Source organism: Chionomys nivalis, chromosome 4 (assembly GCF_950005125.1).
Source record: "Chionomys nivalis chromosome 4, mChiNiv1.1, whole genome shotgun sequence".
Classification (NCBI taxonomy): Eukaryota; Metazoa; Chordata; class Mammalia; order Rodentia; family Cricetidae; genus Chionomys; species Chionomys nivalis.
The window spans coordinates 63,725,025-63,749,010 of record NC_080089.1 but is presented as its reverse complement, the minus strand read 5'-3'; the positions used below and the strand labels follow the sequence as shown (position 1 = coordinate 63,749,010).

Sequence of the window (23,986 nt, the reverse complement as noted above, 5' to 3'; positions counted from 1 at the left end):
CTGGGAGTGCTTTCATGAATGAGTCCTCATTAAATTGTAACCTTTTCATGGCATGGATTTCTGGGAATGTTCCACTTCCCACTTACATGTCACTGAAAAGATGCCTTTCTACCTTGGCCCCCTCTGCCACCCTGGCTTGCGAGTCCGAGATCTCCGTGGGCAAATGGGTGGTTGCTTGGCCTAAGCATCGTTGGGGTGGGAGAAGCAAGCTTCCAGAAACTTTTGTGACCTGCCAACCAGAATCAGCACTGCCCGGAGCTTCCAGAAGTTGATTCCACCCTCCACTCTGAACCACCCCTGACTTGGCTGAAGTTCAATGTCCCCTGACAGTTCAAACCTGAGGATGTGAAACGCTTTAACTTTATTTAAAATAATGTTTAAGGTCTACTGTCACTGGTTATAAGCTTCTTTGTGATGAAGACAAGATCAAACTCAGGGCTGTATGGGCTCAGGTGAGGAGACTCTTCCCACCATGGCCTCTCTGACAGACATGACCTTGCAAGACCAATAGGTAAACGGGCAACACTGGCAACCCCAATGGAATGCCATACAGTACCAGGGTGGGGTCGAGGGAGCTAGGCAGAGAAACTAGGGTGAAAGGTCAGGGACCCTGTCTCATGTACTCATTGACCCTGGTGCCTGTGTCTCTTGGGGGAGAAGTTCAGCTTGAATATACTTGAACTGGGGCACATTATAAACATGCAAGGTCATGTGTCATAGTGCTGGTGATCATAGCTGGAGCACACACTAATTGTCCATCCACAAGAATAAGAGTAAATCAGCACATACACACACGCACCGCAATAGGAAAATATAATCATAGCAACATACTCAAGGGCATTGGTACAATAAAACCCAGGAAGCAGGGCCAGAGTGGCAAAGATCAGAGAGATTAGCATGTGGCACCCTCTGTGAGAAATTACAGGGCAAGGATATGCATATGCATGCCCTTAAATATACCCTGAACATCTCTACTGAGACCATGCAGCCAGTAACTCCTTCAGGAAAGGGGCTTATGAGGGACCACCTACTTCTGCAGCGGATGTACTCCGAGCCAGGAGAGCACACTATCTGTGCAGAAAACAGAGACAACTGAGATTAGAACAGAAGAATCTCCAAAAAGCCTCTGTAGCCACCCTCAGGAGCCCCTGCTAGAGGAATCCATCCGGCACCCACACACCAGCCAGCACCCAGTGACAATGTGTGACCACACAGTGACCTAACGAGTGGTATAGCTAGAAAGTTTGCAGAAAGGTTTATTTCTGTCCAGGAGCTGGATTTGTGACCTCTGCCTGCTGCTAAGCTGAGACCCCAGAAGTCACCTCCCAGCAGTGACCGGGTTCCCATCACACAGAGCCCTAGACAGCAGGGTTCTCGGGGCTCCACAGTGCCAGAGGGAGTGTAAAGAGCAGCCAAGGTTGGCAGTGTCCCTGCTCACTGGTTCCACCCAGCACCCAATAAGTGGAATTTCACAGACCTTCTGGACAAGCTTTCCACTGTCCACTGTGTCACACTTTGGGGGAATTCGGTTCACTCAAAGATGAATCTTGCTCTCACTCATCCCAGCTTTTCTCAAAGCGATCTTGTGAGACACCCGCCTCCTTCTGTTCCCTCCCTCTCTTCAGCTCCTCCATCACTCTCTGACCTGCAATGGCCATGGGATTTACCCAAGGGAGAAGTCCTAAAGGTGTGTGCAGAAAGAAAGAAACAAACAAAAAGATAGAAGGTAGAAGGAAGGGCAAGGGAGGGAGAGACTGAAGAAATGTATGGTGGTTTGAATAAAACAGCCCCCATGAGCCCAAAGGTAGTGGTACGATTAGGAGGTGTGGCTTTGTTGGAGGAAATGAGTCACTGGAGGTGGTCTCTCGAGGTCTCCAAATCTCAAGCCAGGCTTAGTGGCTCCTGGTCTCTTCCTGCTGCCTGCAGATCCAGATGTAGACTCTCAGCTTCTTCTCCAGCAACACATCTGCCTGTGTGTGTGTGCCATCATGCTTCCTGCCATGACAATAATGGACCAAACCTCTGAACTATAAGCCAGCCCCAATTAAATGTTTTCTTTTATAAGAGTTGCCGTGGTCATGGTATCTCTTCACAGCAATAAAACACTAACTGAGACAAAAAGCAAGGAGATTCCAGTTTCTATTTTTTGGAGTATTTAGATACTAGTCACCTGGAACCTTTTCTAATATCTAAGTTTTGGGTTTGTTTGATTGCTTGCTTTTTTGTTTGAGACCAAGGACAATGTAGTGCAGATTGGCCTTAAAGTGACTCTGTAGATTAAACTGATCTGGAGCAGGTTTTATTATTGTTTCTTTTGTTTTTCTTTTCTTTGTGTGTGTGTGTGTGTGTGTGAGAGAGAGAGAGAGAGAGAGAGAGACAGAGACAGAGAGTCGCCTCTCTCTGATGTTGACCATGAATTTGCTATGTAGTTGAGAATGACCTTGAATTCCTGACCCTCCATCTCTACATCAAGTGCCGGGATTGCAAGCCCGAGCCACCATACTCTGATAATGTATGATGGGCATTGAACCCAGAACTTCCCAGATTTTAGGTACTGCTACATCCCCACCCACTTCCTGATTTCTCAGGTGCATGTTTGTCTCTTTTTTTGTTTTCTCAGCTCCCTTAAACAGGAAATACAGACACGGTATCCACACTTTACAGATAAGGACTCAGAGTCAACAGGGGACCCCGTTGGCAATTTGTCTCTGTGGCACACAACACCTGCAGTGTCCTCACAGGCATCACTCACAGCAACTTGCATTGCCTGCTGTTCCCTTGTATATGGGGCAGGGGGGAGCTCATCCAGCAACCTGGACAGTCTTCTGCCACTAGAGAACAACGACCCCTATCTACTGCCCCTTCTAACCCACCGGCTGGGCAGAGTCAATCTAGGTGGATAGTGGCTGGCTGCTAAGGAAGGTGACACAGGCCTTGACAGGTGTGTGATGGAATGCTGGCTGCGTGCACTCAGAGTGCCTCTGGCAATGGGGAGCCACGGCTGCCATGAGCCAGAAACCTGAAGAGAGCAGCATGCATTTTCCCCCGGGGGATCAACAATAAAGGAAAGGTGACGAGTAACACAACCCTTGAAACACATAAATAATGTTGCCTCTGCCACCCTGCGCCCCCAAGGGCGCACATATAAGCACTCAACAGGATAAGTCACCAGAGCAAAAGAAACCGTTTGATGCCCAGAGTGCATCTCAGGGTTACCATGGAGCCCAAGCATCCTGGAAGTCAGAGGTCAGGCCTCAGCCTTTCACACTTTAGGAGACATCCATCCAGTGCCCAGAGCCCCACTCTGCACTCTCCAGGACCAGAGCAGGGATCCACCTGAGTGGCCTTGGATACACTGGTTTCCCAGAAGCCAAAGTGAGAGTGGTGGCTCATTTCTTGTCACTGGCGCACACACACTCTAACAGATAGGCGGGTGTTTCTGTAGAAACCATAACACATAGGAGCTGGGGAGATGGTCCAGTGGATAAGTCAGTTGCTGTGATAGCATGAAGACTGGAATTCGGATTCACAGAACCAACCTAAAAACTAGGCAGGCTTGTCAGCTTCCTATAATCTCAGCACTTGGGAGGCAGAAACAGGGGATCCCTAGAACAAGCTAGCTAGCTAGACTGCCTGAAATTGACCACTTCCGTGTTCAGTGAGAGCCCCTGCATCAATAGAGAGTAGTCAAGAAATATCTGCAACATCAATTTTGGACCTCTGCATGTGTATGTGGAGTCCACACATGTGCACCCAACACATGTGAACAGGCACACACACACACCATGATAAATCATAAGTACTGTGGGAGAGTGGGGCAGCTGTGCTCAAATTTTGTTTTCACCACTTAGGAACTTGGAAATTAGCTAATTCCTAGAATGACTCATTTGCTGTGGGTGCTTTCCCAAAGTGCGTAAGAACTAGCAGCTGGCAATGCCTTGCAGAGAAAGACTGCATTGATCACAGAGGGAGGAGGGAAGAGTGCAGAGGGAGGAGGAGGGAAGAGTGCAGAGGGAGGAGGAGGGAAGAGCATGGGTCTCACTCATCATCGTATCTTCTTTTTTTTTTTCTTTCCGAGACAGTGTTTCTCTGTAGCTTTGGAGCCTGTCATGGAATTTACTTGGTTGATCAGGCTGGCCTCGAACTCACAGAGATCACCTGCCTCTGCCTCCTGAGTGCTGGAATTAAAAGCATACACCACCACCGTCCAGCTGCATATTTCCTTCTTAACACAAAGGTCTGCAAAGGCCCCTCTCGACCATGAGTGTCCCTGATTTCCCATCTCTTCTTTGCCCCCCTCTTGACTTGCAGCTCACAGACAAGATCCTGTAGAAGTAGTCAGGTGGGAATCCCAACTCAGCAGAGGAAGGGGAGATCCTGGCCGTATCATAGCAAGAAGTCAGTCCACCTTGGAGACCCCTTATCTGCAGAGGGAGTTGACGTCAGCAGGATTATCTACACTGTGAGTCCTAGTCCCATACAGGGAAGAGATCCCGAGGTGCTGGTGGGTCCCTGCCCCAGGCATCTCAGGGCTAACACCACTGCCTGTGCCGGTGCCACTTCCACACCCTAGCCTCTTCCTAGGCCCTCTCTGTGCTTGGACTGGTTTAGCTGAGAGCGCCAGGACTTTGGGTCATACTATAGCAGAAACTCCTAGGAATCTGCACCCCTTCACCACATCCAACCCACTCACTCTGGTCCCCAAGATCTCCCAGGGTTTTGTATGTACAAATGTGCATGTGCACTCAGAAGATAACCCCAGGTATTGCTCCATTGCTCCATCCTTTTTTTAGGTGGGGGGAGATAGGGTTTCGTTGTCCTAGAGCTAACCAAGCTAGGTTGGATGATAGGTGAGCCCCACGCATCTACTTGTCTCTTTCTCCCCAGCACTAAGATGACAAGTGTGTACCAACACATTGGGCTTTTTCTTATTTCCACGTGGGTTTGGTCTTGGTTACTGTTCTATTGTTATGAAGAGACAGCATGACCGTGTCAACTCATAGAAGAAAGCATTTAATTGGGGACTTGCTCACACTTTTAAAAAGAGGGTCAGTCCATTAGCATCATGGCAGCAGGCACCCACTGCTATAGTAGCCGAGAGCTACATCCCCATCTGCAGGTCAAGAAAAAGGCACTGGGCCTGACAAGGGCTTTTGAAAGCTCAGAGCCCACCCCCAGTGACACATTTCCTCCAATGGGACCACAACTACTCCAACAAGGCCACACCCCCTAATCCTTCTAATCCTATCTAAGAGTTCCATTCCATGGTGACTCAGCATTCAAACATATGAGCCTATGGGAGCCATTTTTATTCAAACCACCGCAGGTTCTGAGGGTCAAACTCAGCTTGTGGGGCCAGCTGCTCGCCAGGTCCCACCTTCTAGTTTCTTAGTAGACAGAAGCCATGACCACCTCAGAATCTTCTCCCATTAGTTCTGCTCCCCGGGTCACCTGTGAACTCTTCTTCATCTTTGTGTCTGTGGGGGAATCCTATGACTGGCTCACAGAACCCCCGGTTATTTTCCTTTGTGAAACTGATTAAAAACATTTGTGATTTATTTGGAGTCAACTGCTGGAAGCTTCTCAATGAGCTGCCAGATCCACGGGGTATAAATCCCAGCTCCCTTGTGCATTCCTAATATCTATGGCCCGCCTCACGGGCAGTCACTTAGTATAGGCTATCAGAATAAAACTAAGTAAGGGGTAGGGTGCAACTCTGTGATAGTGATTGCCTGGGTTTGATTCTCCTGTACCTCCACAGTCAGGACAGACAAGACAGAAAGTTATCTGACATTTAAGTATATTTTCTGAGTGGATGAAAAGGTGATAATAATTAGTGCCAAAACACCAGTCAATAGACATCTTTCTTTCCTGCCCTCTGTTTCCGCAGAATTGAATACAACACCTCACCAGTAGGAAAATTCAAACCAGGCTGGACCTCATATTGCTGTGGGATAATGCTCTTGTACCCTGTAAAGATATGTCACTTGTATTGGTTTAATAAAAGGCTGATTGGCCAGTAGCCAGGCAGGAAGTATAAGTGGGATGACCAGACTAGGAGAATTCTGGGAAGAGAAAAGTCTCAGTCTGTAGATGCCAGCCAGCCGTCGAGGAAACAAGACATGCAGAAAATGAGGTAATGCTATGGCCACGTTGCAATACATAGACTAATAGAAATGGATTAATTCTAGATGTAAGAGCTAGCTAGAAATATGCCTGAGCTAATAGGCCAACCAGTCTATGATTAATTTAAGCCTCTGTGTGTTTTGTTGGGACTGAATGGCTGCAGGACCAGGCAGGACAGAAACTTCCATGTACAACATATGTTACCTCTGAGAAGTGATTAGGAAAGAATCATCCCCAAGAGGACATCCAAGGAGGTTAAATGGTTTCTCCAGCATCATACAGACATCAGCAAAAGTGTAGAAATCAAAGTAGAGCTGCCATTTTCTGCCATTATCAAACTAGACCTGCACCTTTTCCTCTATTCAAGGGGAGGGCCTGGGACTAATGTCACGCCGGATTACAAACTCCCTGGGTAAAAGCATATGTCTGCTTTGTGAATGTCTGTGTTTCTAGCACTCAGCCCAGAGCCTGGTACATAAGAGGTTCTTGAAAAACCAATTAAGTCAATAAATCATATTTTTGTCTTAAAAAAGAATTTTTTTGGGGGGGAGGGCAGGAAAAAGAGAGGGAGTTCTCTAAATATCTGAAGAGTTGGGTTTGGCAGTGCTTGCCATCCGACCATGAGGAACAACATTCAGGTCCCCAGAACACACATGCAGCTAGACAGCTGGCCCATCTATGATACCAGCACATGAGACACAGATGGGGATCTCTGGGGCACTCTGGCTAGCTAGACTCGGAAAATCAGTGAGTCCCAGGGCCAGGGAGAGACAGTCTGATCCTTCTGCCCCCACATCTTCAGTGCTGAGCTTATCGGTGTGTGCCACCCTGCCCGGGTTTATGTGTTGCTGGAGACTTAGTGCATGCCAGGCAAGCACGCTACCAACTGAGCTACACCCATAGCCCCGAGCACCTCTATAAGAAATGAGAAAAGCCAGCCGCAGTGGCACGCGGCACCCCTCTATGTGCCTTTCCTCCTGCTTCTGTGGATGGGCAGCCTTTGCTCTGCAAAGCCACCAAAGACTCACGGAAAAGAGACAGGTACTGGAATGAGAACACACTGGGATAAATTCCTCCCTGCAGCCAGCTGGGGAGGTGGGGACTGAAAGAGCCACTTTGGGGAGCAAGATATTAACAGTCACAGCCAAGCAGAAGTCCCTCATCACCTTTAATTCTCCCAGAGGGAGCCTGTCCAGGTTGAGTTATCTTCCATGGGAAGGAAAAGCCGCCCTGGCCCTTTTAACCTAACACGGATCATAGAGCAGAGAAAATATAACAGCCCCAAACCACTAAGCACTCTTCAAGTAGACTCCACAGCCTGCCAAAGAAGCAGAGGGAGCTGGGTTAAAGGAATGACATTTATGTTTTCTAGAGGAAGTGGAAGGCTTCCCCGCGGAGCAGAGGCTGCGGGGTGAAGTTGGAAGGGTATTTGCTGCAGGTAACCTCAGAGATCAGCTCTGACAGGCCCAGGAGGTGGCCCAGGTTGTCCAGGGCAGGGTGGCTTTGTAGCTGGCCAGGTGAGAGCATACGGGAAATTCCATCTCTCTCCATCATGGCCCCCTTTGACTGCTGCATGCTAAGTTCCTGCAACATACACAGGGAAAAATCGCCAAGTCTGGTAATTTGCCCAGATGGTGGGAGCTCCCAATTACTCCTCCTCCAGAGACAGCTGTTCAACCACTGGGCCATATGGCTCTCCTTGCTCCGCAGCCCACCCCGGGAAATGAAACACTCTGTGCAGGCAACTCTGCATGTCTCAGATCCATCTCTCCTTCTGAGCAGGTAATTAAGACCTCCAGCTGAGTTGCTGCGCCCTGCGCGGCTGTCCACACAACAGAAACTATTCTTTAAATCCCCATCAATGTCCCCACAATGGTGAGGGACCCAGCTCAGCTTTCTTCTACTGTCTCAGAGGCTCAGACACATCCCCAGAATTCCCTTAAGGTCACTTGACATTTATGACAGGCATCTTTCTTTCCAGACAAGATGCGAAAACCTTACTATCACCTTTTCATTCTTTGAATTGTAAAAATTATTTCAGTCAAAACAGTAACAGTCAAGACCAGCTGCTCCCCAGGCTTGCAGACTCCTCCTCAGGAGAGTCAGGGACCTTTCCCAGGTAGGTGAGGTCCTCGGATCCACACTCTGGAAGTAGGATGATCATTTCTCTTCATAATACCTGCTAGCTGAACCCCAGGACCCTGACAAGGCCCCAAAGCGGGAGCAGGCTTCGTTGTTCACAGCCTGGGCTGCCCACATACTTCTGAGACAATGAGCAACCCTTTTAAAAACAAATCCTTTAGAAAACCAAGAAAACCCCACCTTGCAACCCTATGTCTCCCCATATCTGAACTGTCTGTCATTTCATTTGCCACTGCCTAACAGGGACACAGTCACAGTGGATGACAGAGTGCAGAATCCCAGCCGTGTCCAAAGCATCGCCAACATTTTCCCTAACCTTATTTGCAAGCCTGAATAGATGGAGTACTCCTAGCTCCTCATACAGATGAGGAAACTGAGGCACAGAGCAGCTACAAAGCAGGGTTCCAAGACCAGGTTTCCGCCTAAATGAGACATGAGACGACATGGTACCGTGCCACCCGGAACACGAGCACTACAGATAAGAAGACTAGAGGCAAGGGGAGCAGGACACCCCTTTACACTCACGGTCCAGCCCTGGCTTTCAGGTATTGACACTAATGCACTTGGCACCTTCCAGCTGTGAGCTCTCGGACAAATCATTGGCTCCTCTGAGGAAGTTTTAGACATCTTGTGTGTAGATGCAAATAGGTTACTATATACCTTTTGTTATTGTTCGGGACAAGGTCTCACATAGCCCAGGCTAGCCCCAAACTCACTACGTAGGTGAAAATGACTTTGAACTTCAGATCTTCTTGCCTCTGCCTCCTAAGTGTTACGATTACGGGCATGAGTTACCGTGTTCGGTTTATGCAATGCTAGAGACTGACCCCAGGGCCTTGAGTATGCTAGGTAGACACTCTACCCTCCTAGCTGCATTCCCAGCCCTGTGTGCTAATTTTCAGGATAAACAGATTGTGTGGAAAGCCTGCAACAAGCATGGGAGGTCCCTCCTTTCTCCAGTGTTTGTAGAGATAAATGTCCCATAGGGTCATCACCTGGACTCTGTCCCTCCAGTTAGTGACATACAGCCAAGCTTCTTCCCCACCTCGGATGCAGCTGTGCAGGTCCACATCACTGCCAGCCTCTCCGCCTAGCCCTCCAGAAATGGAGCAGCTTTTGTGAGTCCATGAAGGCCTGTGGCAGATGTTCCAGATGCAGGACGCGGTGACTGGCCCGGGGAGGCCTCTGATGCTGTGGCCACAGACGCTGACTATGCACACCGTCCATAGGCAAACAAGCCTATGGCTCTTCCACACCTATTTCCTAGTTTTCTTCACCACTTGGTGTCCCTTAGGCCCTGCTGATTTAGCCCCTCAAGCCCAGCAAGCACACTTTCCATTCTGAACTGTCCAATGGTCTTGCTTCCCCTGTTAACTTTGCCCACTCACTCCAACATTGAAAAAACCCTCTGTTCTGACATGCTTTGGCCTCACATGTAACAGACCTTGTGAGTCAACAGGTTTTTTGATATTACACATGAGAAGGTGAAGCCTCAAAGAGACAGAACCCTGCATCTGCTCCTCAGGAGGATGGTGAGGCCTTATGGAGGGCTCTCCCCATCAGCCAGGGCAGGCTCACAGTTGACGCTTCCTCCAGGGCAAGAGGGACAGCTTGGAAGAATACAACACCCTCCTCTTCCTTAGAGTCCAAAGTCAGCTAAGAGGAGAACTCTGTGACAAAGGCCACTCAGTGAGGTCAGTGGGTGTCCCTTTGGCCAAGCGTCAGATGGCATTTGTGTTAGAACTGAAGATTTTGAACCTGAGATCCAGCAGGGAATGTAGCCTGCACCAGGTCTGGCTTCTGGGCTTCCATGCACAGATGCGATGTGGTTTTAAAGGAGGAGCGATGCTCTGATTAGAACTAAATCGGAGGTGGAGGGGCTCTTCCACAAAATTAATGGAGTTTGCCCCAGGGCTTACACCTGCCACACAGTTTTTTAGTCCAGAGAAAAGAGCGCCGGGGCAGGAAAGGGAGCTGCCAACAGATGAAGAAAAGGCAGATGGGAGTGAAATCAAGGTCCACTGCTTCCTCTGCCCAGCCCTGGCCCTGCCTTAGCTCTCTCCCCAGCATCCCTCCCATCCGCATCCTCATCCATCCTCCCTCCACTCGAAGTGCTCTCTGGAAGTCCATTGTGCAGAAACAAGATTAAAAGGGACGGGCAGAACAAAGCACTTGCCGCCCTAACAAAGGCTTCTCCACTTAGTAAATTAGAAGCTCTTTCCGTCTGACACACTTTTAAAGGGAAATCTTCAATTACCAGGTGCCTGTGGGCCGGAGCAACAAAAGGCTTCACCAGTGACTTTATTCTCAAGCCCAGAGCAGGCACTGAAGTGACTTTATGTAAGAGATACTAATCAAGTCCATATAATTTTGCGAATCCTTTATGGAGGACTGAAGGGCGTTTGAGCCCTGTGGCCGCTTCAAAGAGATTTCTGCAGCTTCTGCATTTACCTTGCCAAAAGCTTAGCTGAGCAAACAAACCGAACCCTGTAAATCACGGGGCGCCTGATTTACTATCAGGCCTCGCAGTTTGTTTGGTGGATCGGAGTTTGTGGATAAACAGAGACCAAGGCCTAGCTCTCTCCACCTGGCCATGCCAATGAGAGGTGGCAATCTGTGTGTGTCTGTCTGTCTGTCGGTGTTCCTGCACACATGCATATGTGTATATAAACATGTGGAGGCCAGAAGCTGACACTGGGCATCTTCCCCAATTGCTTTCCACTTTTTATTATTATTATTATTAATTACATTTTTTTGGTGTGTATGTGTTGTGGGGTATGGAGATGAATGCCACAGTACATGGGTAGAGGTCAGAGGACAACTTGCCAGCGCACTCCCTCCACTAGGTAGGTCCCAGGGATAGAACTTAGGTCATCAAGCTTGGCCATGAACACCTTTACTCGCAGAGCATCTTAGCGCCCTTCTGCCTTACGTTTTGAGACAGGGTCTCTTGTTGAACTTGGAGCTTACTGATTTATCTAGATGGGCTAGCCTCAAGCTCTCAGGATCCTTCTCCTCATTGCTATAATTTCAGGTGTTCTTGGCCACAGTCTGGTTTTTTGTTTTTAAAACTTGAGTGCTGTGGGTCTGAGCTCAGGTCCACGGCTTGCGTGGAAAGCACTTTACCAACTGAGCCATCAGCTCCAAGGCTGACTAGACATTGTGGCCACATTGCTCCCACATCTAGGCGCCGCCCCCTCTTTCCAGCTGGACATGGGGAGAGTCCAACTGGAGAGTCCAGGTGGCCAGAGGGAGAGTTCTTGGTCTGTCCAAGGGAGGAGACTTTTGCCCTTGGTACCAGGGCCACCTCCATCTTGGAGAATGAGAGGGATGGGGTCTTTGGCTTCTCCGCCCCCTCCAGCAGGAGTAAAGGAGTCATTCCAGCTCCCTCGGTGGTGATTCAGAAGTATCAGCCACTGCTTGCAAAAGGGAAGGAAGAAGCAGAGTGGGAAAGGACAAAGGGGAAGGTGACTCTCAGCAATCGAGGGAGCAGTAAACATGGGCTCAAACCACTTAAGTGTGCAAGTAGCATGTCAACATGAGATATGGTGGGCTTCCCCAGAGGCTGACACACAGCACACACATACAGCGAGCAACGCACAGAACACTCCCACACCTGTGTCCTACGAAGCCCAGCACCCATGGACATACGTGTGTCTGTGACAGTGAAGACTAACCCTGGGTACCACTTACCACATGCCAGGCCCAGCTTTAGCGCGTTCCATGAGCCCTCTTCAAGCCTCGCACACCGCCACCCCCAGGAAAGAACCAACTGTATGCCGTTTTACAGCTGAGCAAGTGGAGACCCACTAAGTAACTCGTCCAAAGACACACAGGCAGTAGGAAGCAGCCTGGCTCAGCTTGCCTGCAGACACCCCTGTAGCTAAGTGGACTCATTTCTACCCACACACATAGGCACACATAGCTAGACCTGGAGTGAGGCTGTCTATCCTCAGAAGTCCAGACATTCCCAGAGATTAGAGAATCCCATCGGCTCAGGTTCAGGCTGAGGCTTGCAATGTAGAAAAGGGTGTGTTGTTATAATATTAAAACTCTCCTGTTTTGGGGCGGGGTGGGAGGCTAGAGAGATGGGTCAGCAGTTAAGGGAATTTGTTGCACTTTCAGAGGATCCTGGTTCAATTCCCGGCACATACATGGCAACTCACAACAGCCTATAACTTCACTCCCTGGTGAACTGATTTCTTCTCCTGGTACCACAGGCACCAGGCACACATATGTTGCGCAAACATACATGCAGGCAAACATCCATACACATAAAATCAAATCTTCAGTCTGGTCAAAAGCAGTTGCTTCCCTTGCCTTCTCCTCATAATCTAGCAATTATGGGGTTACCCACCCTGCACTCCAGGGCACTTGCTAGACTCTCTTCCCTCTAACTTACTGGTCAGACTGCCAAGTTAAGTACACGGACTCTTACTCCCAAGTGCAGACAAGGTGGGCACAGTGGCATGCGTGCTGCAACAAGGGACCTCCCTCTCAGGCTCTCCTCGGGTGTCAGTGGGCTAGCATGGGAGGAGGGGCGTCTGGCGTCTCCAGTCAGTCCCCTCACATTCCCATCAGGCAGCTGATCAAGGCCCTTCAGAGGCAAGTCTTCAAAGACACTGAAGTGGCCATCAGGAGGCAGAGGGAGGCTCTGAGCTGTCATTGTCAACTCTCCCCGAAGCCACTCAGTTTCCCTTAATCAAAGAGCAAGCATTAGAGGAGATTTAGGGACCAATGTGTCCATCCACTGCAAAACTCTGGTAATGGCCACTCTCCTGAGCTCCAGAGGGCGGGAAGCACTGGGCAAGCCAGCCAGCACAGGGAGTTCCCTCTGTCTTCCTAGTGTCCAGTCCAGGGAGGCAGGGAACACCTGGGTGGGATAAGGGGACTGTAGTGGACAGTGGGACCCTGAGGAAGTGAGATGCAGGCACAGGCTTCCGAGTAGAGGACTCTGTCTGCATTTGGTGGGCAGTCCTAGGGGTTTGTAGAGGGATGTAGGAAACCAAAGGAGGATGCCAGGCAAAAATGAGTAGGCAGTAGCTGGATACTCAGGTTGTTGGGAGCTGCTCATGTCTGGCACTGTGCCAGCCTCTGTAGACTACAAGACTTATGTTAAGTTTGGGATTTCATTGTTTCTTTCTGTGACAGGCTCTTATGTGCCCCAGGCTAGCCTCATACCTGTTACGTAGCTGAAGATGACCCCAAGCTTCTCCTCCTGCTGCCTCTACTTCCGGAAGTGCTGGCACCACAGGCCTGTGGCACCACACCCAGCTTATCTGTTTCTTAGATTCAAACTCAGGGCTTCATGCAGACTAGGCAGTCCACCAACTATGTTATACCACTAGCCCCAAGGCCATATTTGAAAGCATGTCCCTGCCTGGTGTGGGAAGTCCTTGTGTATATGTGTTGTTTTTATTTGTTAATAAAGAAGCTGCTTTCGGTCAATGGCTTAACAGAATATAGCCAGGCTGGAATATACATACATACATATATACATATACATATACATATACATATACATATACATACATACATACATATATATATATATATATATATATATAGAGAGAGAGAGAGAGAGAGAGAGAGAAAGGCGGAGTCAGGGAGGCACCATGTAGTCACCTACAGGAGACAGATGCCTTCAACGGAGCCTGCTGAAACTTTGCCAGTAGGCCATACACATATTAATGGAGACAGGTTAGTTTAGGATATTAAGAGCTAGCTGAAAATATGCGTAAGCTATTGGTCACCCAGTATTGCAGATAATATAGTTTCTGTGCGATTATTTCAAGTCAAGGCAGTCGGAAAATGAACTAGCAGCCTCTGCCAACACCTGCCCACAGAAAGCTTATAGCTCACCCATTCACTCACAGCGTGTTGGCCATCTCCTCCTGACAGGCCCATGTTAGGGGTAGGAGTATTAGCTGTGCATCCTTACCAAGTCTGAGGGACCACTGCACCTGAGTTTACTGGACAATTTACTAAAACCTGCCAAGCACTAACAAGGGTTCGAGAACGTACCTTTGGTAGTTTTGACACAGCTTTGGAATGAGCGGACTTCAAGGTTTACACATTAGTTCCTAGGAGTCTGATCTCGTGAAACATCACGGGGACTCAGCCCCTCAGCTGTCTGTTCCGACTTACACAGCTCACAGGCTGAAACCTTTACGGTTGGTTCACCAACTCCGATCACTCATCAGAGACCTAACGGGGCATCCAGGAAGAGTCCTTCTTCCCCACCATCAGCCTTGTGACACCCTGGCTGGTCCACACTGTGACGGCATCTCTCCCACTATCCCATGTCCCCAGGACCCAGCAGTGCCAGCAAGGATGTGACAACGAGACGGATGGGCACACAGGGGGATGGATGGATGTGGCTCTCGTCAGCAAAGCTCAGCACCACATGCGGGTGACATCAGCTCACTCCTGGTGCCAGCAGCCGGCACGATTCCCCAGGGAACCAGGAACCAGAGCGAGCAGGGAGTGCTTCACCCAGCAGCCGCCTAACAGGACTGAGTTTCAGGCAGGCCCCTTGGGCTCTGCTTATGCACACACCTGACTCCTCCAGCTCTGCTACCCTACCCTGGTATCTACTGGGACCCATCCTGAAAAAAATTTAAGTTTTATTTATATGCACTTATTTTGCAGGTGTAGTGATACATACATGTGATGTGTATGTGTGAAGGTGTATATGTGTGCAGGTGTGTGCATCCAGAGGCCAGAGGAGGCAGTCAGGGTCCAGCTCTATGGCTCTCCACCTTGTTCCTTATTTTCTTAAATATATTCAGTCTCTCAGAATCTGGAGCTAGGCCAGCAAACCTCAACAACTCTTGTCTTCCCCATCTCCCTAGTACTGGAGGCACATACAGGTACAACAATCCCTGGCTCTTTAGGTGGGTGCTGTGGATTTGAATTCAGGTTCTCATGATTGCACAGCAAGCCCCTCTTACCCTGAGCCATCTACCCAGCCCTCACTTAGATCCATTTTTTAAAGATCACCCCTCTTCGTTACCTCCTTTCCTGCCCTATAGTGAACCCCGCTTCTCTCGCCTATCCATCCATCCTTTCTGACCAGAGAAAACCCAGCAAACGGGGAAAATACAGAATTTAATGCTGCAGCTACCTGATCTCCTATGTGGCCTCTTAAGCATGCCACGTGGTCTCTGTGAATGTGCAGCTCATCTTCTGTAGGACAATGATATATCTTGCTTCGGAAATCTGGTCAAACAAACCACACACTACACTGCAAGTGAGCATAGCAGGCAAACGGTGACCTTACTGGTCATTATGACTGCTGGACATTAGTGACTGAATAAAGTGTCAGATGGCCTCTACTTCACCACTCATAATAAAGCAGACACAGTCCCAAGTGGCAGGGAGCAAGCGCTGATGGAGGCCCATCCTGTGACTAAAGTCTCCCCAAAATACAGTACAGCAGTATTCACACATGGCTGAGCTCTGGGAGAAAGTGAAATTCCAAGTGTGAGAGCAAGGAGGACTTTATGGAGAAAACCAAAGGTCAAGAACTGGCACCAAGTCAGTCCAGGGAGCAGCAGACTCAGCCATCAGCCCACCTCCTAGTATCCAGCTGATGCTGGGAGCCAAGGATTTAACGCCCACACGTGGCAGAGCTGGCATCAGGAGCTGCCAGCTCCACTCAGGGAAACTTGGACACGCTGCCTACCAACCTGGGGCTAAAACAAGGCAATCTGGCCTGGGGTTGGAGGGGGTGGGGTCTTCCATGCAAAAGAGCCAGGGGAGGGGCTGGGAGCAACTGCTTCCTGGGGTATAGTCTCTTTCAAGGGAGCTAACAATGGACTGGGACTAGCCAGGGATGGCATCTGTACCACACTGTGTTAAACACCACCAAACTGTGTGCTTTGAAATAATAGATTTCCTGTTACATGAATTTCACACCAATTAAATAGAGGAGGAACAAAAAAAAAAAAAAAGAAAGAAAGAAAAAAAGAAAGAAAACCAGCAACTACACCTTCAACTACATACAGGAATCCCAGGCCAAGCCATGAACCAGCTGGTGGGCTTAGGGCAATAAAACTGTTTAGTGTGTTTTTAAGATGATACAAAAGCAATGGGTAGGATCCCTGCGTGACCCAGAACATGAGAGAGAAGAATGCTGGAGAACAGATAGCCAAGGCTGAGGAGATGCTCAGTTGGTAGATGCTTGTTGCACATGCACAAGGTCTTGAGTTCAGGTCTCTAGCATCCTCCATGTAAAAGTCAGGCACATGGCACACACCCAGTCTTCCCCTGGAAAGGTGGACAGGAGCAGCCCACTGGCCTTGGCCAATCTAGCCAAATGGATGAGCTCCAGGCTCAGTGAGAGACCCTGTCTCCAAAAATAAGGTGGAAGGTAATTGAAAGAGACACCCAACATTGACCTCTGACCTCCACTCACATGCGCATACACCTACAAATATGTTATGTACGCACATGTGTGCACACACACATTTGATAATTAAAAGGAGACACCCATTAAGAGAAAACTTTCTAGACAGGCAGCGGTGGCTCACACTTTTAATTCCAGCACTTGGGAGGCAGAAGCAGGCTGATCTTTGTGAGTTCAAGGTCAGCCTGGTCTACAGAGCAAGTTCCAGGACAGGTTCCCATAGCTACTGAGAAACCTTGTCTTGAAAAACGAAGAAGAAGAAGGAGGAGGAGGAGGAAGAAGGAGAAGGAGAAGGAGAAGAAGAAAGAAAAGAAAGAAAGAAAAGAAAGAAAGAAAAAACTTTCTACCATCTTGACCACTCTGCAGGTATCACAAACAGGAGAATGGTTATTCCACAGATTTGAGTTAATGTAGCCAAAAGCTCAAGACAGAAGTATCTAGAAAAAGCTATAAAAGAACTATGTTTAAAATAATACAAGCAGGAACAGAATGGGTCATGAGATGAGACACTGAAGAAAAAGGAACATGTGTTTCTGAAATAGCTCCAATAAACCCCTAGAAATGAGCCGTGAGCAACTGAATCCAGCCCTCAGGAAACAGGCTGATTAGCAGAGCTGCAGGATCTAAACAATGGATCTGAGGCGCTCACTTGAGACAAGACACTAGAGAATGGGTGAAAAATGAAGATTTACAAGACCAGGCAGATGGGGTAAGAGGGCTTGACACTGGCACTCTGAGGGGAGGGGACGAGAAAGTAGAGGAAGGAGATTGGTGAGGAGCCATGGCTGAGCACACCCTAGACTGCTGAAGGGCAGTCTTTACCTTGAAGATGTGTGCCTCTGCAAAGTAAAGGATACAAATAAAAAGAACTCCAGGGCTGGAGAGATGGCTCAGAACATGCTGCTTTTCCAAAGAACATGGGTTCAGTTCCCGTCACCCTGCTGGGTAGATCACCCCACCCGTCTCTAGTTCCAGGTGATTTGATGCCCTCTCCTGGACCCCAAGGGCACGTGCACTTACACACAATGACGAAATGAAATAATTTAAAAAAATAACCCCAAACACAGACACGTCCTCATTTCAGAGCATTGCAATAACCCAGAAGGCAGTGAACCATACTCCTTTGGAAGGACTGAAACTCAAGGGTCACAGCCAAGCGAGGTCAGACTCAGGTTTCCAGATTTAAAAACAAAAACTAAGACATCTCCCACCCCCAGAAAGAACTAGTGAAGATCCTTGGAGAAGTCTGAGAATGTACCACACTGGTAGAAGGACCTGGGTTCAACCCCACCCCCTCCTGCACCGCACGGATGAGCATGGTGGTGCCGCCTGTATCCTACACTCAGATCCTTACCTGGAAGATGAGACATCAGATGACAGGCAGGATGCTTTGAGAACATGATGTGCTCCATGGACGTGATAACTGGTTGCATGACATTGTCCACAACAGGCTCAGTGGTAGAGCATGCCCTGGGTTCAATCCTTGGCACCAAAAACAAAGGCTAGCCGCATGGTAATGAAACAGCAGTACCCAGGTCACAATTCTAGGACAAAAAGTCCACCGAATCACAGTCTTAGTCCCCCAGTACACATTCCCTCTGTGCATGCTGTCTCCCAAGCCTCCTACTGCTGTTTCTCCTCAGCAGCGAGACCCTCTTGAAGGGCCCGCCTCCAATTCTATTCAGCCCTGCCTACTGTCAGCTGTATACACCTGAAGCTCTGCTTAGTTCTTCCACTGGTGAATCGCCATGAAAAAGCACAAAACCTGCAGCACACCACGCCTATCTGCGCTACCATACAATTCCTGAGCTTCGGGCAAGGAGCTGGAGGTTGAAACACGCAAAGACACACAGACAGAGAGACCTAAACACGGACCTCTGGTCACTGGTAAGAAGCCCTTTATTCAATAGCACCATGGAGGCTTATATACCCAACAGTCAGGCGGGCCAACAATCAGGTGAAAACCTTATCCTCTGATCCTCAAGGTCAAGGCAACACGTGCGCATGAAGCAGAACTGGTAAACAACTTTGACGCAGCTTTCAGTAACTCAAATCAGAAGGAAAGTAAAGATCTCTAGCAGGGAAGAGCAGCTGGAGGCCAGGACTCCAAATGGTCCCAACAAAACTGAAAGTGGACTGGTAGTCCTTGAGGCCTCCAGGAATGACAGAAGACACTGCCTGGATGTTTAAGGGAGTTAGAAAAAAAAAAATTGAAAGAAAATTGAGGCCTAGGAAATGGAAAACCAGGAGAATGGGCTAACAGTGACCAACTGGGCCACTCCTGAGGCCCCGGCTTTTTCCCTCCTGCTTTTTGGGAGAAGACCCTGCTGCCAAAGAGAGGAATCAGGGAGACACCTGCTGGGCCTCTTGGCAACCCACACTGAAGGTGAAGGTGCTGGGACAGGAGCATGCAGAGCCCACCCCTTCTCAGAATGGGGTCCAGGGATGGGGTTCCAGGAGCAGCTGCAGCAGCCACACCAGGGAACTTGTCAGAGGTTCAGGTATACAGTTGGCTAGGAAACAAGGTCTCCAGGTAGCACTGACGAGTTACCAGCAAGCCGCCCACCTCACCCACCTTGGAGGCAGCGCACGCAGAGGCTGTTTTAACTTAGCAGGTGCTGCAACAACACTGTCAGATGAAATGAACTGTGAGTCCTGGGGCATCCTATGGGACGCTGAGAAGCTTTGACCATGCTCATTGAATGTCTGCGGCTCTCCACCTTCAAGACCAGCCAGAGTCTACTTCCCTGTGCCCTGGAGTCCCTCGGCATTCCAGTGAATGGCTGTACCACCAGCCAAGGCTCTGGCTTGATGCTGGCAAGGAGCCAGCCTCAGAGAGTCCAGGTAGACATTAGCCATGAACAAGAAACCAAAGATTGCTGTTTGAAGTCTCTGGGACTTTATGTTACTGCAGCATAACCCAGTCCATCCAGTCTGACGCTCAGCCCGTATTTTTAAGGAGCGGAGCCTCCCCTCAATGACTCAAACCCCCACGTAGGTGACAGCCTGCTCTGAAGAGACATAAAAAGCAGCTTCACACAGGCAGCGACACCAAGACTGTTTCAAGTAGAGGAAGAAAGACTCTTGTGTCCTGTGATCTCTGGAAAATCTTTGATACTTGGTAATCAAGGGGGCACTCAGCTGTGTCTGCAAACCACGAGAAAGGACAGGGTGTAACCTAGGAAAGCCGTTGTGAGTAGCTCCGGTGTAATACTCCAGACAAGGATGGCTGCTCTGGGCAGAGGAGCGGGAATAAAGGCAGAGAAAGCGTTCCCCCTAGATCTCTGTTGAGCTTTCTGCTCTCCTGCACACTCCGCCACCATGTCTCCTTATTCCATGCACAGGAGGGCTCAGAGAGGCCAAGGGATTTGACCAAGATTGCACAGCGAAGTTAGTGGCAGAATCCACTAAATCTTTCTCTGCTGGACCACCATTCTTCTGCCTGTGAGAATCAAGACTCGGAAGGTTTGCTGAGGGAGGGTGATATTCCCTTCCCTGCCCGGAGCACACGTCAGATCGGGATGCTGTTCTCTACCTTCCCACGGCCAGGTATCCCTATCACAGCTTCCCCCAGCCTGGAGTCTGCACCCCCTCTTAGACGGGATGAAGCCTGTGCAGGGCTGGCCACCACCCCAGTCATTCATCCCCATGAGCAGGAAGACAAGGCTGCTGGCAGTGCCATGAGCTTTGTGCTGTCCCTTCAACATTGGTGTCTTGACCCTCTCAGTCCCTCAGACATGACCTTTTAAGGAGACAGGGTCTTATAGAGGCAATGAGGTCATTTAGGGAGGGCCTAATGAAGTATAACTTAGGTTCTTATAGAAAGAGGAAATCTGAACACACACACACAAACACACACAGAGAAGGAAAGTTTTGGTAAGCCCTCACTCTTCCTGGTGAGTTCACCTACCCTGTTACGGCTACTGCTGATTCCTTTGCTGATAGAACTGGCTTCCCTGGGCTTCCAACATGGCCTTCAGCACCGGATTGGGACTGCCAAGACTAACAGCCTCCTGGGCTGAGCTTCTGGGTTCCCAATCTCTCTGGTGGGTGATGGCCATTGTCGGATTGCTAGGACTGTACTGTGCAACTCAGTCCTGAGAACCCTGACTATGTGTACAGTGTGGGTTCCCAGGGAAATGCTTTTGAACTCCTTGAATAGCTGAAGTCAAAGCCAAGGCCACAGAGAAGGGAACCAACATTTGCAAAGGTCCTCCTCTGTGTCTAGCAATGCAGCTGATGCTGGCCCCATTTTACAGGCTTGCAAACTGAAGTCAGGAGAAGTAATATCTCACACGGGTTCATGAAGCAGGAGCTGGTCTGTCTAACCTGTTGGAGAGCACAGTCCCTGAAGTCCAGACAGCCTAGACTTCGGCACAAGTGCTGCCACTTCCTGGCTATATGATCTTGAGCAAATTACTTATGTCGCCTGTGACTCAGTTTCCCTATCTGCAAAGTGAAACAATGATACCTGTCCCCACAGGGCTGTTGTTTGACAATGAACGAGACACAGTTAGAATTGTGCTCAGCACATTTTGACTGTTTGACTTCATGACAACCAAGAGGCCAGAAGTGGCAGAATAAGATTCAGACCCAGGCCTGTTCTACAGTACTGCTGATATAGTGCCCTGTCCTTGCTGATCCCCGGTCAAGCCTGGCTGGCTCTCACTTCTACCAGAGTACCCCAGAACAACCTCCATCCACAGAGAGGTGCCGGCCCAGGGCTCATCCTAGCTTGGTACTCAGTCCAGCAACTGGAAAAGCCTCAGGGATCTGGCCAGTGTGCCTTTCTTTGTACTTTTCCTGAAGTACCATCACTACTGGGCTGACTTGGAGCATCCTGCTCTCATCCTCGAGGGCGATTAGAACTGAGTTTCTCTAGCATGACAGGCAATGTAAGCCCAGGAGGGGAACCATCATGTCATTCCCAGCTCCAGCACACGCCCCTGTCCGAGTTCTTTCTAGCACAGGAGAATACTAGCAAGGTTCATCACTCTCTGAGTGGAGGCAGGAACTTTATGAGTGGTTCCCTACTAGCCATGTTAAGGGGACTTCCAAGCTTTCGTGACACCCTGCAGTTAGGGGGACATTCGAACATCCTCCTGGAGATCTTTTGTGTACCATCCCACTGGTCAGATTGGCTCTGAGAGACCCCCATAGTCATCAGCCCAGAAAGCTGAAGAAGCTTGCCTCGAGTCACATGGCCAGAAAGCTGGGGCCAGAGTCCTCCCTCCTGGGCATCCCCTACCTAGGAACCTATGGCCATCGGCATCTCAACTCGTTTTCCTGGTGTGCACTATCCCACCCATTCTCTGAGCAGCTATAATCAAACAAGGAAAAAGCTACGCTCATCTTTCACGAATTCCTCTTTGGTAGGCGCTCCTTGTGTTCTGACCTACCCAGGCCATCCCCTGCACAGGAGCTGGGATTCAGCCATCCAGCATGGAGTCCCCTTGCCTTCCTCCCTCCTCTTCTCCCATCTGTCCAGCCTTCCACCTTCTCACCCGTCACCTCCAGCCCTCCAGCAAAGTTCTCTCGAGCATCTAGACAGCTTTGCCCTGTGCCAGGCTCTTGGAATTCCTTCTTCTTGCTCCTTCACAGGGTCCATTGCAGAAGGAGCCACTTCTCCTCGATCTCCAACAGGACCTAGAACTGTCTGCCTCCACCTGCCCTGGTGGTAGTGGGAGGTTGGTTGATCTCAGGCCAAACCCCACTTGCATCAAGCTCAGAATCTCCTCTCAGCATTCATATCATGCATGGATCTACAAAGCCCCAGAGTGTCTACGGAGGCTCCCTCCCACCTCCACAAGGGCCCCTACTTACGAATGCAGAAGTCTCCATTCTCATAATAGCCAGGGCAGCATTGGGACCTCCGCCGGTACATGGTCCGGAGGCCACGCCTGTACGCCGTCTTATAGCTGATCCTAGGCACGAGGGAGAGAGCCACTTGAAAGGATTGAAAATCAATCTATCCCATTTAGAATGATATTTGTGTTGAGCTCTATCGAGGATGCCATTCAATAATTACTTTAAAATGCATGGCGGCTTCGAATATGAAAGAACGCAATAAAGCAAAATCGATGGTGGGATATGGGCCGCTGTGGTGCAGAGTGTATTACCCACGTGGCGCTGGAGGAGCCTGCTGACTTCCCAATCTCTTCCAGATACAAGGGCTGCCAAGAACACTGCTGGGGTGACATTGTGGAGGGTCACGGGGGTGGAGCTTCCCCTAGAACCCTTAAAAACACTGGATTCTGGACTCAGAGAAGCCCTAGGAACCTGGATGGGAATGGAATCCTGAGAGTTTTGGTGCCCACTGCCATCCTATGCCAGGATGTTGGCCTGACCCCGCTAGTGAGAAGGAGAGGCTGTCTGATTGTGGCATCCTACATGAGCTTCCTCTGGCCTTCTGCAGAGGGCGTGCTGTTCCCCAGGAAGCTCTAGCCCTGCCCCCAGGCTGCCCAGGAAGAAGCTAGCATGGGATTCTAGTCTACAGAGACACAATTTTTTGAGACTTGGTTCTGGCCCAGAGATTTATAGGCAAGATTCTCCCAGCAGCCTCCTGGGTCAGGGACGATTGCCACACCCCATCATCACGCCCCATTAATTTCATTTCTCTCATTTGTCTTTTAGAGCTTTCATTCTTACTTTATGCTTCCCCCATCCCACTACCCATTGCTTCACGGATGAGAAATTGATACTCAGAGAGGTTAATGACTTGCTTGCGGTCACACAGCTAATAAATGTCAGGGTCAGACAAGAAAGGGAAACGAGAGGTGGGGGGCACCATGATTAAGGTATATTATACTCCTATATGAAAATGTCATAATAAGATCTGTTATTTTCTACAATTCATATAGGCTAATAAAAAATACATTATCCTGAGAACAAAACTGCTAGAAGCAGGATTCAAACTCAGTTCTCTCTAACTGCCAAGCCACCGGGCCCTGCATAATGCTTGGTACCAGTTCTCTCTGGTGGCTTTCTGGCCTTTCAGAGCATTTCGGCTGCGGTAAGACCATAGGAGGAGTCACAAGGGGCACTGGCAAGGAAAGCCCCTGCCATGTTCAGTGCGGTATATTTGAAATGCCCATTAAAGGCAGAGAGGAAATGCCCAGGGCCTTGAAGGCGCAGCTCTTTCCCCTTCCCCATCATACCCAGGGGGCGCCCTCGCTTTTTCCACTGTGAAGAACAGCGGTGTTGAGGTCCCTTCAGCCTGCTTCACACAGCATTCTGGGCCAGGTTGGGAGGCTATTCCTTCAGCTGCAGCCCAGACAACCCTCCCAAATCTTTAAAATTCTCACCTCA

At 49.5% G+C, this 23,986-nt stretch overlaps 1 protein-coding gene across 12 annotated transcripts in view; it reads right to left on the bottom strand.

The window, feature by feature from the left end:
• The window catches only part of Megf11 (multiple EGF like domains 11), a 326,069-nt gene that overhangs the window by 180,364 nt on the left and 121,719 nt on the right, over window positions 1-23,986 (bottom strand). For 11 of the 12 annotated variants that reach the window (XR_009056973.1, XM_057766409.1, XM_057766413.1 and 8 more), the window contains exon 4: window positions 22,502-22,602. The exons of the other annotated variant lie outside the window; for it this stretch is intronic. Coding sequence is in view for 10 of the 11 variants with exons in the window: in XM_057766409.1 (XP_057622392.1) it covers window positions 22,502-22,602 (101 nt within the window). In the remaining variant the exon portion in view is untranslated. The remainder of the gene's footprint in view (window positions 1-22,501; window positions 22,603-23,986) is intronic. 12 annotated transcript variants of the gene reach the window in all.